General features: G+C 40.0%; 1 protein-coding gene across 1 annotated transcript in view; it reads right to left on the minus strand.

Moving 5' to 3' along the window:
- The window catches only part of RBM33 (RNA binding motif protein 33), a 91,969-nt gene that overhangs the window by 61,840 nt on the left and 14,857 nt on the right, over positions 1–15,272 (minus strand). The window contains exons 4-6 of the mRNA XM_008062946.1: positions 14,850–15,021; positions 9,379–9,587; positions 5,356–5,644 (exon numbers count right to left, since the gene is read on the minus strand). Coding sequence (XP_008061137.1) covers positions 5,356–5,644; positions 9,379–9,587; positions 14,850–15,021 — 670 coding nt within the window. The remainder of the gene's footprint in view (positions 1–5,355; positions 5,645–9,378; positions 9,588–14,849; positions 15,022–15,272) is intronic.

Genomic DNA, 15,272 nt, shown 5'->3' on the forward strand with positions numbered 1-15,272 from the left:
TCATTTGCGCAAGGCTCTAAGAATCATTGATTTAATCTATGTATTTTATATGTAAAAAAAGACATCCTGATATTCAGCTTCTCTCAAGAGGAACTGTGGATTTCTATTTATGCTCATTCATGAATAAACAACTGCTTCAAGTGTTGCATATCTGCACCCAGCAAGGCTAATTTTTTCCATTCCCTTGCATCAATGTACCTCTGATGTTCAGAGGTACATTAAAGAGAAAGTACATGCGACACTAAACACCCCTGGCTTCATGGAGTAAAAATAAAAAAAATCTGTGTCAAAAAATGGACACTGGGCCGGGCTCGGTGGCTCAGCCTATAATTCCAGCACTTTGGGAGGCCGAGGTGAGTGGACTGCTTGAGCCCATGTGTTCGAGACCGGCCCGGGCAACTTGGCAAGGCCTCATCTCTACAATAAATAAAAAGTTAGCTGGGCATGGTAGCATGCACCTGTAGTTCTGGCTACCTGGAAGGGTGAGGAAGAAGGATCGCCAGAGCCCAGCAGGTAGATGCTGGGGTGGCTGTGAGTGTGCCACTGCACTCCAGTCTGGGCAACAGAGACTCCAACTCAAAAAAAACAAATGCAAAAACAAAAAAAAACAGAGACTGTAGTATTTATTAACTCATGCCTGCACACTGGGGTGCAAAGCCTGTATTCTACACTTGTTAGGCTGTTGACTTTTGGCAAGGAACACCATTTTCATGCCTAGAGGATATCTTGGGGTTTCCTTATAGCTTTTCCACTCTGTAGCTCTATATTTTTCTTAGGCTAAAGAAAATCAATGGATATTACCAATTACCAGTATTCCATTATACAACAGTAACAGATGCTTGTGTAAGTAAAATTATTCCAACAAATTAGACTGACTGCAGTTCCAAGTTTAGAACTGCAAATAATATGCAAAGGATTAACAAGAGTCAGCCTTCCCCATTCAAGCACGTAGGCACTTATTCATTTGTTCATTCACCATTACTGAGACACCGGCACCTTTCTGGTTAGCGATGCTCAAGCCATGTAAGACGAGGAGAGGGCGAGTGCCAGGGTGAAAAGAGCTGTGATGGCACTCAGGGACGTATGATATGGTCAGTCAAGAAGGGTTAGGAGCTAATGATGCCTTACCACCTCAGGTTCCTCTGCCATGCCCATTGGCCTGTTATAAAACAAGAGCAGTTTGGTGAGGACCCACAGACACTGCCAAAGTGGTTCCTAACCTCCCACTCAGGGCCAGTCTGTCACCACCACAGCCCCCTGCTCCAAGGTCACAGGACAACTTCCTAATGCTCCTGACCTATGTCTGTAGGGGATGGTCCCAGGCTCTAGGCTACTGTCCATCTCTCACACTCAGTGTTCTATTAGGCTTCTCCCAACTTCTGAAATTTCTCTATCATACCCTTGGGAATTCCAAGTGCCCCATGATCAACAGAATCCACAGAATCCCTCAGTCTCTTCACCTTCTCACTCTAAGGAAAACACCGTCCGAAGTGGCAGCTGTTGTTTTTCTACCACAGTGTCTTGCCAAGAGACCAGAGACAAGCAAGCTCCTTCTTGATCTCATTGCTGTTTCCAGACCCCAGTCTTAATCTCTTGTCACCAGGTGACATCCTCAGCACCCCACTGCTCCTCTTGTGTTCAGGAGTTCAGTTCCTGTCTGAATAAATGCAGAGATGAGCCCTCCAGTGCCCTGCGAATCCATGCCACCTTAATCTCCAGTTCTCATAACCATCTAATCATGCCAACACCCTTTTTTTCCTGACCATCACACACTTCTTGGCACAACCTCCTATCCTTCCATCTTGCTCCCTCCAGGACTTTGATTCAAGCAATCATATGACTCTACAAAGATCTCCAATGACCTCATTTTCACCTATTCCTCCTCCTACTCCCATGTCCTCTCCTCCCCTTGTCTAACTACACAATCCATCCCTATAAGCACTGCCTCTCCTTCACTGCTTTGTCAAAATCACAACCCTAGTATATCCAATCATCTACTCTGTACCTAACACAAGTAGGTAAACACAGCTGGAGAGAAATACACAACCACGTGGACTAGTCTTACTTCAAATTCAAGGCCACAACCTTCAAGTACTAAGCAACCCTGCCTAATCCTGAGCACGTCTGCTCTGACTCCCCTAAAAGATGACTCTACAGCTTCTCCTCAAACCTCTAAGCATGTCCTACTTCCTCACTCCAGCTGCCTGCTACTCATCAAGAAAACTGAAGTCATGAGGAAAGGACAACACAAACCTCCTCCACCCACATGCCCATCTATACTCAACTCTCGTCCATCTGCCCAGCTGTAAAGGACCCCTGCCCCTCCATCTCAATAATCCCACCTCTGTACACTTGGTCCTGGTCGGACAAGTTTTCCCTCTCATCTGCATCAGTGATTTTTTTTCCTTCTCAACTAGCTCTTTTATGTAAGTGTGCAATGTAACTTTTCCAATTTCAAAACAAACTTTTTTTCGAACCCACTTGTTCCCACTAATCACCATCCCACTTGTTTTAGCAGACACAATCAAACAAGCAATCAAACACAATCAAACAAGCTGATAAAACAATCTCCAATTGTGTGCTCCATCTCAGCCAAGTTTAAGCCTCTTCTACTATACCAGAGCTATTGTTATCAGTCTGCATCCATTGGCCCATCAGCAGTAACCTGTCCACCCCGTGACCGCATGCCTCCTCCTTTGCTCAGGTCCTCCACTCCTTCCCCCTTCCCAGCTCCTCTGCCAAGCACTACTCTGGACTCCACCTCTCATGTCAACTGCCCCAGGTTCCAGTTCTTGGTGGTCCCCTACACAGACACCCTTCTTATAGGGCTGTAATCTGAATGCAAGCTCTAGATCCATCTAAATGCCAATAATCCCTCAACTTGGGCTTTGAGTGTAGACCCCTCCATCTGAACTCTCATTCAACTGCCTACTAGATACCTCCACCTGGGTGTCTAGTTGGAATCTCAAATTTAACACACTCAAAACAGAACTTTCAGTTCTCTCCCTCCTCAGGTGATGACAACTCCATCTCTCCAAATTTTCAGGTCCCCCTGGCATCATGTTTGCCTCCTCTCTTCCTCTCACACTCATCCACTAGCAAATCCTCTTGGCTCCATCTTCCAACCATATCCAGCATCGAGTCATTCTTCACTCTCCCTGAAATATACTGATCTGACCACAACCACCTGTCACCTCCTAGACACCTGTTTCCACCTCGGTTACCTTTCAGTCTACTCAACACAGCAGCAAGATGAAGCTTTTAAAACATAAACCAATCCGGGCTCAGTGGCTCAGCTTGTAATCCCGTGCCTTTGGGAGGCTGAGGTGAGTGGACTGCCTGAGCCCGCGGGTTTGAGACCCGCCTGGGCAGCGAGACCTCATCTCTACAATAAATCAAAAAATCAGCCAGGCGTGGTAGTGCATGCCTGTAATTCCAAATACTTGGAAGGCTAAGGTGGAAGGATCGCCGGACCCCGCAGGTCAAGGCTGCGGTAGCCGGGAGCGGCCATTGCACTCCAGTCTGGGCGACAGAGTGAGACTCCAACTCAAAAAAAAAACAAACAAAAAAAACCATAAACCAGGTCATGGCATTCCTCAGCTCAGACTTCTTTAATCACTATCTATCTTTCCTTAGAGTAAAACCACAGTTCTTAGAATGGCTTCGAGTCCCCACAGGACACAGATTCTGCATTTCTTCTCTATTTTTATCACCCCACTAAAAAAGCCAAATATCTTCTTTTGGTTACTAAACACCCAAGGCATGACCTTACTTAGAGTAAGCCCCTTTGTACTTGCTGACCTGCCTGCAATCTTCTCCCTAAAGCACATCACTAACGTCCTTTGACTCTCCCTTGCTCAGTAAAACCCACCCTGATCACCCTTTTCAGATGTAACCCACTCCGTCCACCTATCCTGCTAAATTTCTCTCACTGCATTGTCATCATCTAACGTGTCACATAAAACCCCTATTTATTAGGCTTATTGCCAATAAAGAATAGACTGTTTGCTAGAAAGTAAGATCATGATTCTGTGGTTATGTTCTGTCTGTTCTATTTACCAATATAACTCAAATGCCAAAGGCAGAGTAGTAGCTTAATAAATGAGCACTGGTCAGGTGCAGTAGCTCACACTTACAAATCTAGGACATTGGGAGGCCAAGGCAGGAGAAATGCTTGAGTCCAGGAGTTCGACACTAGTCTGGGCAACATAACAAGACCTCGTTTCTACAAAAATCAAAAAAATTAGCCGGGCGTGGTGTCACATGCCTGTAGTCCTAGCTACTCAAGAGGCTGAGGTAGAAGGATTGCCTCGCCCAGGAGGTCAAGGCTGTGGTGAGCCATGTTTATGCCACTGCACTCCACCCTGGGTGACAGGCTGAGACCCTGATTCAAAAATAAATTAATTAATTAAATAAATGAGTGTTAACAGATGCATAAATATATGCTTCATATAAACTGCTCAAAAACAGCTTCCACAGCTTCAGGAACATGTTTCTGTAATAATAAGATCTGCAGTTATTCAATTACAATAATTAAAAAATGGATTCGTCCAACCTTACCAGCTGACACTGAAATTAAAGGGGGACACACTGCAAAAGAAACACTCACTACTGCAAACATTCTCACCACGAGATTTACAAAGTGTAACAGCTCAGACATTTCAACTGCCTCTAATATATTCTTTACATTTCGAATGTTCTCTCAGTACTTTCCACTCAATTGTAAAACAAGAGATACATTTTTAAAGAAATGAACTTGACCCATAAAGCTAAAATTTGTCTAAGTGAATGGGGAACTAAACAAGGAAAATCCATCCTTACAAACATGAATGTGAAATTCTTTTGCCATGGCAATGGCTTCAGTGAAACTAATAAATGCCTTCAGGTGCACAGTAACCTATAATATAACAGATGCTCTTTGACTTATGTTGAGCCTATATCCCAGCAAGCCTATCCAGTGTTGAAAATACCATAGGTGAAAATGCACTTAATACACTTATCCTGAGGAACACCAAAGCTAGCCTGGCCTACCTTGAATGTGCTCAGACACTGACATTAACCTATAGTTGGCAAAATTCTCTGGCAACACAGACTTCTGCACAGTACAAGCTGTTCACCCTCATGATTGAGTGGCTGATAGGGAGCTGGGGTTGCTGCCACTGCCCAGTGTCAGAGAGTGCAAGAGTATTCTGATGCCCGAAAAGAGCAAATTTCAAAATTCAAAGTACAGTTTCTACTGAATGCATATTGCTGTACTTTCAGAAAGTTGCAAAATTGTCAGTGAAAAAAATCCTAAGTCAAACCAGTGTAAGTCAGGACCAGGCGTACTTTACAACAGTGAAGGAAAACACATACCTTGAACAGGAGTTACCACCGTCCCTTTGAAGTGCGGGTTGATATGTATGTTCTTGGGCTGCTGTGGAGTCACAGGAGGAGGGGTCATCATTATTCTTGGGGTCTCAATCTGGGGCGGCATGTGCATTCCCTGAGGCGGGGAGGGGTGATGCGAATGCTGCAAGGGAAGCAGAGGCTGTAGCTGCTGCTGCTGGAACAGACTTCGAATCGGCTGCTGCTGAGGAGGAGGCGGCGGTGGTGGAGGGGGCGGCTGTGGCTGTGGAGGAGGAATTAATCTTGGAGAATGAGTCTAAAAAATCACACACAAGAAAGAAAAATCACAGGAATCAACATTCAAAAGTAAAAGAATACTAATGCGTTACAAATTTATACTGACTAAATTTTTAAAGTTTTTATTTAAGAAGTCTGTAGAAACAACTTGTATAAAAGCATCAGGTTAAAGAAGTTGCTTCATCTATTCACAGAAAGGGCTCCTGTCTCACAACTGAGCCAATCTCAAGGCAAGGAGGAAAAAAAGATAGCCCCAAAGTCCTGGTATGAATTCTGAAAATAAAAAAGAGTTCAGTTCAGCAAACAAAACTGCCCACACTAAACAAAGCACTACGGTGGGAGCAGAAGAGCAACTGTCCTTGGCACTCCCTGCATGGAGGCCCTGCTCCCTCCTCCAGGAGGTCTGATAGGAAAGACAAGAATGTAGGCCAGTTACCCTGCTACAAAACAGAACAGGCTAAAAAAGAGACAGGTTCTATCAGGACCGAGGTGGGAATGGGGGGAATTTTTTGGAGAGGTAGTATCTGAACTCAGTGATGGAGAGGCATGACACAGAGTGAGGTTCAGAGACTCAGAAATAAGAAGGGCAGCAGAGAGTTACCTATTGGTAAACTAACGGGAGACCAGGATGGTCTCAAAAGTCACATAAAAAGAGGAAAGAATGATACAAATGATACAAACATTACACACTCGAAGAGATGTGGAGTTATTGTGTCAAACACAGTCACTGGAGAGGGGATGAACAACAGCTGCTATGTACTGAACCCGCCCCACATTTTAAATACTTATTGTAAGGTCAATACAAAAAACAACTGACCTAGCTCCCAACAATCCTATAAAGTGGGTCCCATTTAAACCTCCTTTTACCAGTACAAGTATCTGGAAACACAAGAGCTGGAATTGAAATTCAGGCAATCTTATTCCATAGATTTTGCTTTTAACCACTAATCAAACTGGCTACATAGCTAATTAGCAGCAGAACACTACTAATTCAGCTGTCTAATTTAACAAGCCATTTTCCCTGGGATGATGCCAAATTATGGAGGGCTTTTGAATTTCAAGTAAACAATCTGTTAAACCATATACAATGTGTATAATGAAGGATCACTGATTATCTCTCTGGTAGGAAGATGATCACGAACAAAAGTGTGAGATGGACTTGGTTGAAGAGGATGGAAGACAGATCACTTAACAGTCTATGGCAAGAGATGAAGGAAAGAAATGGCTAGAGTCTGATGAAGAGCAAGAAGACATTTCAGGGGAACAATGATTTTAAACTAAATTGTGTTTGGTCTTGGTCTGCCTATCATTCCTCAAGGATTCTTCCAAAGATTTTGGTACCAGTTCAAATCCACTGGCATACATGCTCCCAGAATCCAGTATCCTTAACTCACCACAGTTGTAATATGCACATTCGCTCATGAGTGCAGGAACCTTATCTATCTTATTTACCACTGTATCCCTATTGAGAGCACATTAGCAGACACAGGAACATCTAAGTTTTAATTGTACTGAGAGTAACCACAATGCATGATCATTAATTCGATGCATTAGCATAATGCACTGCACCAGCATAATTCATTAGCACAATGGCGTTTTAAGGGAAAGATCATATGTTGTTTTATACAGTGACACTGAGGGTCTGTGAAACACCATGTGCTACAGGGATAGTTGGAAAATGGAAAAACTCAACCTAGAAAGAGATTAAGCTAAAGACTAAGACACACAGAGACAGTAGATGATAGCAAAGGGAATGTTGCTAAGTAAGAACACTGATCAAAAAAGGACTAAGGACAAAATCTGGAGAAACTATGTAATTAAAGAAAAAGGTACCTCAAATTTGCTAGAAGAGTAGATTTTAACTGTTCTCAATATGAAACTATGATAAGTAATTAAGATGATGTGATAATTAGCTTGACTATATATATGTACGTGTGTGTGTGTATACACACACATCATGTTGTAACCCATAAATATATAAAATTATTTGGCAATTAAAAATCTACATTTAAAGAAAAAGTCAAAGGAGAAGGAAGACAGAATGGTTCTGGAAGATAAAAACACCCAAAACTTTGTAAACCCAAAAAAGAGTTACTCAAAAAAAGGAGCTCAGATGGCAACTCTGAGAGCACAATTCAGGACAGTGCACAGAAGAGAATTCAGCCAGCAAGGAACCCACTAAGGAGAAAATGAGCAGAAGCAAAGAGATGAGTCAAGAATATTCCTTCCAGAACTTTGGGGGCCAAGAGTCAAGGGGACAGAACTCTGGGATGGGGAGTGAATAGGATTGAGCTGTTCAGACTTGAGAGAAAACACAGGTAGGGTGAGAGTAAGTTCATTTCAGACAGCCTGATCTTTTCACCACTAATTGGTAAAGATTAGACTACTGCTCACAATCCAAAGCTGTGTTAGACTTAGAGAAGCTATATGGCTTATGCATAGTGCACAATAGGCTCTAATAGTCCACATCAGTCATATTAAAATCCAGATACAAAACATCACCATCGGGATTCAAGTCACCTGAAATTTCCATGACATTTTTTAAAAGTATTCCCACATTCTCTCAGTTCAACTTCTCCTAAGGAGGTAGGTGATGCATAGCCTTCCTCTCTTTATGAATAAGAAAACAGAGTTCAATGACTTTTCCAGCATCACAGAGACACAATGATGTGTGGGTGCTTTCCCCCAAGGAAGCCAAAGTAAGTGAACTGGCTATTCAATATATGGCAAGTGTAGACTCGGGGTGGGACAGAGGGCAGGGGAAAAAAAAAAAGAAACTGAAGTTCAAGCCTTTCTGCTATAAGAGATGCTTAAGAATAAAACAAGTGTATGAGCAAACAGCAGTCACTAATATCACCAAATTCCATATGCTATAATCAGCCTGTCTACTCCCTTTTCTTTACACCAAAAACACAATTACCATGCTAAACCAGAAATTATCTTTTCTACTTTATTTCAGTGAGTGCCTCCTAAAAAATAACATTTCTACACAGAGGCAAAATGTGGTTTTCTTCTGAACTGAGATAAAAAAAATGTAAGAGGGACATATAGTAGACACATATTTATATTAAACAAGATTTTCCTTGAAGACTGACTTCTAAGGTTTTTAAAAAGTCATAAAATCCTAAAGCTCAATTAAAAGAACAACAACAAAAAAAATCACAACACCTGACTTTGCTTCTGAGAGGTCCCATCTTTGAAATACAGAGGAAATTCTAATTCAGTTGAAGTTACAATTATCTGACTTATTCCTAAATTACTAAAAATTCGTATGGAAAGGACATAGTAATTATCTATAAGGAACTACTATTTAAGAGAAAAATCCACGGTAAACAATATGAAGGAAAAACTTTTTTACAAAATAAACAACTACTCCCTAAATTCTGTATGTGATACCTTGAGTTGTTTTAAAGGCAGTGCTCTCACAAGCACCTCTCTAGAGACCAAAGGGAGCAGTAAGGCTCTACCATGGCTCTTGTCATTTGAGGACATTAGTCATTCATGAATTCCTCCTCTGGCAACAGCTGTTGTACAGGATTAATTCTTGCTATCCATGACTGGAGGACTGAATTTCTAAGACTATGCACTAAATCAAATGATATACTATAAAGCAGAAACTTCAGCCATTGCTTCTATTACTAAACTTTAATTTCAGACTAAGAAGAAATCAATGTACAACAGGATACCCACAAGCATACTGTATTTTCATTTGTTCTAAAGTTCTAGGGCTACCACAAGAAAATCCGAAGTTACCACGACGGGAGGCTGTGCAGGAAGCAGCGCGGGTCTGTGGTCCTTCATCCTGGCCCTGTCACTGCTCTCTCTCCTCTGGTCCCCCATGCCACGACACATCAACGGGCCTCCTCGCCGTCCTCCCCGCCTGGAGCCATAGCGTCCCTGTTTATGCTGTCGCTCTCTTTCTTCAAATTCAAGTAATGCCGCTTTGGCCTCTGCTGAAAGCTCTATTTGAAAAGAGGCATATATGTTAGATACTTTCCAACAGCCCAAACTAGATTTATAGAGAGAAAACAGGAAACAAACATGTGACAATGAAACTCTGCAACAGCATGTACTGCACTCGCAGTAAATGTTGTCTAACAGTGGCAAGTATGATACAACCAGTGACACACACAACCCATGGGTGGGAACTGACCAATGAAGACAGGCTTTCCATCACAAAAAAATGTAAGTATCATTAATAAGTTTTAAATTATTTTCATTTGAGACCACTAATATGCTCTGAGTGAAGCTAAAAAGAAAGAGCTGAAGTTAAATGTAACCACTGCCCTTAATCTGTTGGGCATTTTGCAGTACTTCCTCTTTTACTGGTAGATGACACTGCTCAGGAGCGATTGCCACCAGTCCTACACCTTACAATTTTCCTACTGAAGCCAGTATAAGTATTATTAATATACAATGGCCAGAGACTCAAAGAAACAAATTCCTGACCATTCTCATTTAAAAACAAAACTATTAATGAATTCACTCTGAAGTCAAATAATTAAAGATAAATGCATAACAAATTAAAAAACCCTATCATTTCATTTCAGATTTTCATTATTTGTTTTTTAAAAACTTTACTCTGTGAAGAATTCCTATATGCATGTAGTATGCTACAGAAGCCATATCAAATGAGAGCAAAGTCACATAAGAAAAACTCATGCAAACTTTTGTGAAGCACTCAGCAGCTGCTTACTGCTCTACCCAATACTTTAGGGATGCAAAAACATGGCCTCTGGTCCTAAAAACCTCCAAGTAACATACTAGTTTAGGCTCTAAAAGGGGAAAACAAAGATTTGTCCAAATATGGTCTCTTTACAATAATATCTACATTGTTACAATAAATCCTACAAGAATAAATGCATATTTTTACAGATGTCACTGAATACCACTGAGAAGAGCCTTCTCATGCCATCGTCTCCAGTGAAGGGCAAACTTTAGATAATCCTGAGTCTACCTCCTACCTTGGATTCCATCAGCATCTCCAAACTCTTCCAAAAATCTCTAAGTCACATTCCATTTTCTTGAAATTGTCTCTAAGGTATCCCCCTCCCCTTCAAATAAATCTAGATGCCATTTGAAAGAAAATTCAATATCTTTTTAGGCAGCATAGACTTTTATTCTAATCTTGACTACAAGATTGGTTCACACACACATTTTATGCAGTGAATCAGCAATTATTTTTCTAGTGGTTCTGAGTGTCAAGATTAATTTCACTATCCTCAGTAATAAAATGGTTTCACATGACATCTTTAATCAGCAAGTAAAAAAGCTTTCCTCCAATTGAGACAAGCTGTCACAAAAGGTCACCAAAATATGACAGGATGGAAATTACATTTGTAACTTCAACTGAAATGTTAATTTCCCTTTAAGTGTTTTCTGAACTATGTCCAGATACTAAAGTAGAGATATATAGCTCAATGTAACAAAGTTTTACATTGTATAGTCCCTTTCTAAAATGTTAAGAAAAACATGTTTGCATTCAAATAATTTTATATTTGGAAATATTTATAGAACACACAATCTGCTAGGCAAATTAAATTAAAAATAACAAATGATAGTCTGAGATGTTTCAAGAGATAACTGAATCAAGAAATTTTTTAAAACCTTGCAAATTCAAGGACCACAGTATAAACCAGAACAGTAAGCTATTGCTGATACTAACAATCTTGAACTGTTTAGTACCTAAAAATATTTATCTCCACAGATCCTTTGTCTTAAATGAAATTAACCAAAGAAATTATTTCCAGAGGACATTACATGGCTGAAATAAGCAGGTTTTTCAGGTTAAAGAAACAAAAAAATAACATACTACATGCATCAATGAAACTTAGAATAACACAAAATCTGGATACCTAACTCATAGATAATGAACAAAAAAAGCCTATCTAAAATAAATGCAGTCTTTCATTTATGGTCTATACTGCTTTCAAAGACAAGCCGAGAACCGTTTCCTAGGGCAAAAGAACAGACACCTGTGAATTTCCAGAACTAACACTTGAAGGACTCTAGTCAATGACACCCCCTTTTCCAGAGATGGCTATTGGCACTTTCCTTCACAATAAATCATTCTCTTAAACACACAAGCTCTAGCAACCTGGCTCAACTGGACTCCAAGAAAGAATTCTCTCTCAGCACTTATATCCTCTGGCACCCTCTGTAGTCATGAATGAATTTACTTCCTAAGTATGTAGTTCTGTACCATCCTTGGAAAAACTGATAAAATTTGTCACATCTTTTCTTGTAAGGTTTAATTCTAGAACCCTAGTTAAGAAAAAAGCTAGCCAATTAAGATCTTAACCTAGATGAAAGCCCAAAACTCTACTTGTAATCTGATCTGAATTCAAAATACCAACCAACAACTGTGCACTAGGTTTCTTATCTGTTGAGACTATCATATGCACCAGAGTTTCTTATATGTATCTGAATGCAAAAAAAGAAAGAAAGACTAAAAATAACCAAAACTCCCTTCTGGATTTTGGAAAGAATTCACTATTTCAAATTCAAACTTTTAGGGTCAGAAATAGGGCACACCAGAGCACTATTTGGTTCTTCTTTTTAAAGAAGGTAGTGCTCTCAACATTAAACAAATGATATCACCAAGAAAAACTTGGTTTTAATAATACATATATATTCTGGTAGCAAGATATTTTAATTCCATTACAAAGAATAGACAAACAGCTTCATACAATCAAATAAATGCAATTATTTCTAAACCTGAAACTGGTATTTTGATCACTAGGAACATAAAAACTGACAGGAAAAAAACTTATGAAAATGTCTAGCTTACCAAATACTGTGGCATCCTCTCTTTTTCAATAAAAATTTCTTCAAATGTAAAATTAAGAGAGATGCTAAAGGTAATAAGAGAACTCAATGTTTTAGAAAACCAATTTTTGATGAACAAATCATTTTTATGTTGGGAATAATTCAACTATGCAATTAACAGAAAACTCTTGCAGCTCAGCATTAAGCATTCTTCAGTGAGTACTCACAAATACTGCGCAGAAAAGAATCTTTTTAAGTACTATCTCACTTGCCCTATTACCTAGCCAAACAATTGCATTTTAAATGCAGCTAAGTCCCTTTTTAATGTTTAGAAGACTGGTAAGTAGTCAAGTAGTTTATGCTTAAAGCCACTCTGCCTCTAAGGACATCATCAAACCCCCACCTAGAAAGGAGGCAAGCTGCCCACCATAAACCAACCCTTCCAGACTCAGCATTACATGGCTATAAAACTGCCAGATGCTTCAAAAAGAAAAAGATTTGATGCAAAGTTATTTAAATAAAAGTACAAATGACCCTGGAAAGAATAAAATGAGAGAACGGTACTGAAAAGAAAGATGAAACAAACAAAAATTATAAACACAGTCAAGTTGGACAACATTTCAGAATAAGGATATAATCAGTGCTAGGGTTGAGGGGTGAGATGATCATGGCTAGAGGCCAAGGAATTGGGTAGAGGTAGAGGTATCATGGGTCAGGAGAGGGTGACAAAGAAGAGAGAAGATGATCCATGACATCTACAGTGGTCCTAAGGGTACTGACTACAGAGATAAAGATTTCCATTTGTAATGTTGGCTATCAAGTGATTTAATACTCCTAAAACTTACAGTGACCTATGGGCACTCTCAGTTTCTATGCTTTTATACACAGGTTTAAAATGTATGCAATCAAAGCCACAACCCAGATGAGACCCAATACAAAGAAGCAAAAGCGACAACTAACCACCTCCTCCTCCTTCCCTCTACAGCTCCCTCTGCAGTTCAAGAAGGGCCCTGTGCCTGCTCCACAGCTGTTGCTCCACAATGCTCTTTAGTGTTCAGTCAGAGATGGGAGATCCTTCCTTTGTTCATCCCATCCCAATCCAAGACTGCTGTATTTTTGCTTGAATTAGCCTGTTCTACGACGTTATCAATCACATCCTTCTGTTTTAAAATTTTTCTCCATCTCCTTTTACCCAAAGCAAACTTCAGACCCTATTTCTTAGAAACGTATGATGTTTCTAAGAAATCTGGTTCAGACCAACTGACAACTTTATACCATAGCCTGAGAAAAATCTCTAGGGAAATCTTGTATCAAAAGGTGGAGAAGGAAACTGCAGCAGAAAGAAGGAGAGAACACTAAGTTCCAATGTCTCCCTAAATCCTGCTTAGTAAATTAACATTATAAGACTGGCTCACTATTGTTAACCTGTGTACCTTGGGAGCTAAGTGTCCTACCACAGAATTTGCATCTGCTTTTAAAGATACATGCTCATGCTTGGACTAAAACAATTATAAATGATGATTTTTAAGAAGTAATAAATGTAGTAACGAGGGTTAGATCTTGATTTTTATCTAGACCAACACCAGATAACAGGTAGAACCCCTCTGTCCTTCTACCCTCTCACCCCACTCCATAGGAGAACAACCGCCCCACCCCCCACACCCTACCAGTGGTTCTCCAAACACTGGTTCTGGAGCAGCATCTCCTGGGAAATCATTAGAAATTCAACTTTCTTAGGCTCCACCTGTATCTAACGAATCAGAAAAGCTGGGAGTGGGTCAGCAAGTTTGTGTTTTAACAAGCCCTGAGAGATTCTGATACTCAAATTTGAGAACCACTATTTTATTATGTGCAATGGACACTGGGAAAAACTGTCTAAGGAAGGATAGGATCACTACTGAAAAAGGCTCTCTGTTAATCAGTAATAGATCTTGAAAAGCAAGGTTTGTGCAGAATGACATTCGATTAATTACTCCTATAAAGAGTCAAACTATCTTACAACACACTGAAAAGACACAGCAGAAAACAAACCAAAAAAAATAGCTATGAAGACACTAAAAACTACAAAAAAAAAAACCAGTCTGGTCCAGAATTAGTCCCGGCAACCTCGGGGGTCTTGGAAAGGGTCATATGGCCTTGTAGCTACCATCCCCATGCCACCGTCTCAAGACCAGTCAGGAACTGGTCTTGGATGAGAGCAGATCAAAGCCACAGACTCAAAAAAACAAAAAAACTATTAAAATTATCTTAAACATCTTATTCAAATATTTTTAATTTAAAAATGACAGTTGTTTTATAGAATGACTCGGCAATGACATCACACAGACCATCCATCTCTGGATGGTAGCCACAATTACCTACAGTCACCGTTTTTTGGTACTGGTTAATTACAGCAATACCACAGAGGATGTTAACATGGGAGTGAAGAAGGATGGGAGACAGGCAAAAAAAGTTACCCAAAGTTTCTGGAATGTTCCTTCTCTCTCTAGTGACATCTGAGAGCCTAATAATTGTTCCTTCTTTCCTTTCGGTTTTGAAACGTAATCGTCCAGATTCTTCATCATCATCTTCTTCTTCATCTGATTCTTCTTTTATGTCTTTCTGAAGTTCCAAAGTTTCCATACCTCCCTACATTGCAGACATACAAGACAAAGGGGAAAGAGAATGAGCTCATATTCTTTTGAAGTACATAGTGAAGAATGCTAAAATTTTTTAATTTATATTCAAGATGTAAAACATTCTATGAAAAGGATATGCAAACCACTAGACCCCAGAAGAAAATAAATCAAACATCAAAAAACTCAAAACTTCAGTTCCTGCTTGCTATTAACATAAAGTCCTGAACTTTGTTGCTACTTACACTTCTGAGAGAACAAATA

The sequence above is a fragment of the Carlito syrichta genome, unplaced genomic scaffold, assembly GCF_000164805.1.
Source record: "Carlito syrichta isolate Samal-C Ts95f unplaced genomic scaffold, Tarsius_syrichta-2.0.1 Scaffold306131, whole genome shotgun sequence".
NCBI classification, from domain to species: Eukaryota; Metazoa; Chordata; class Mammalia; order Primates; family Tarsiidae; genus Carlito; species Carlito syrichta.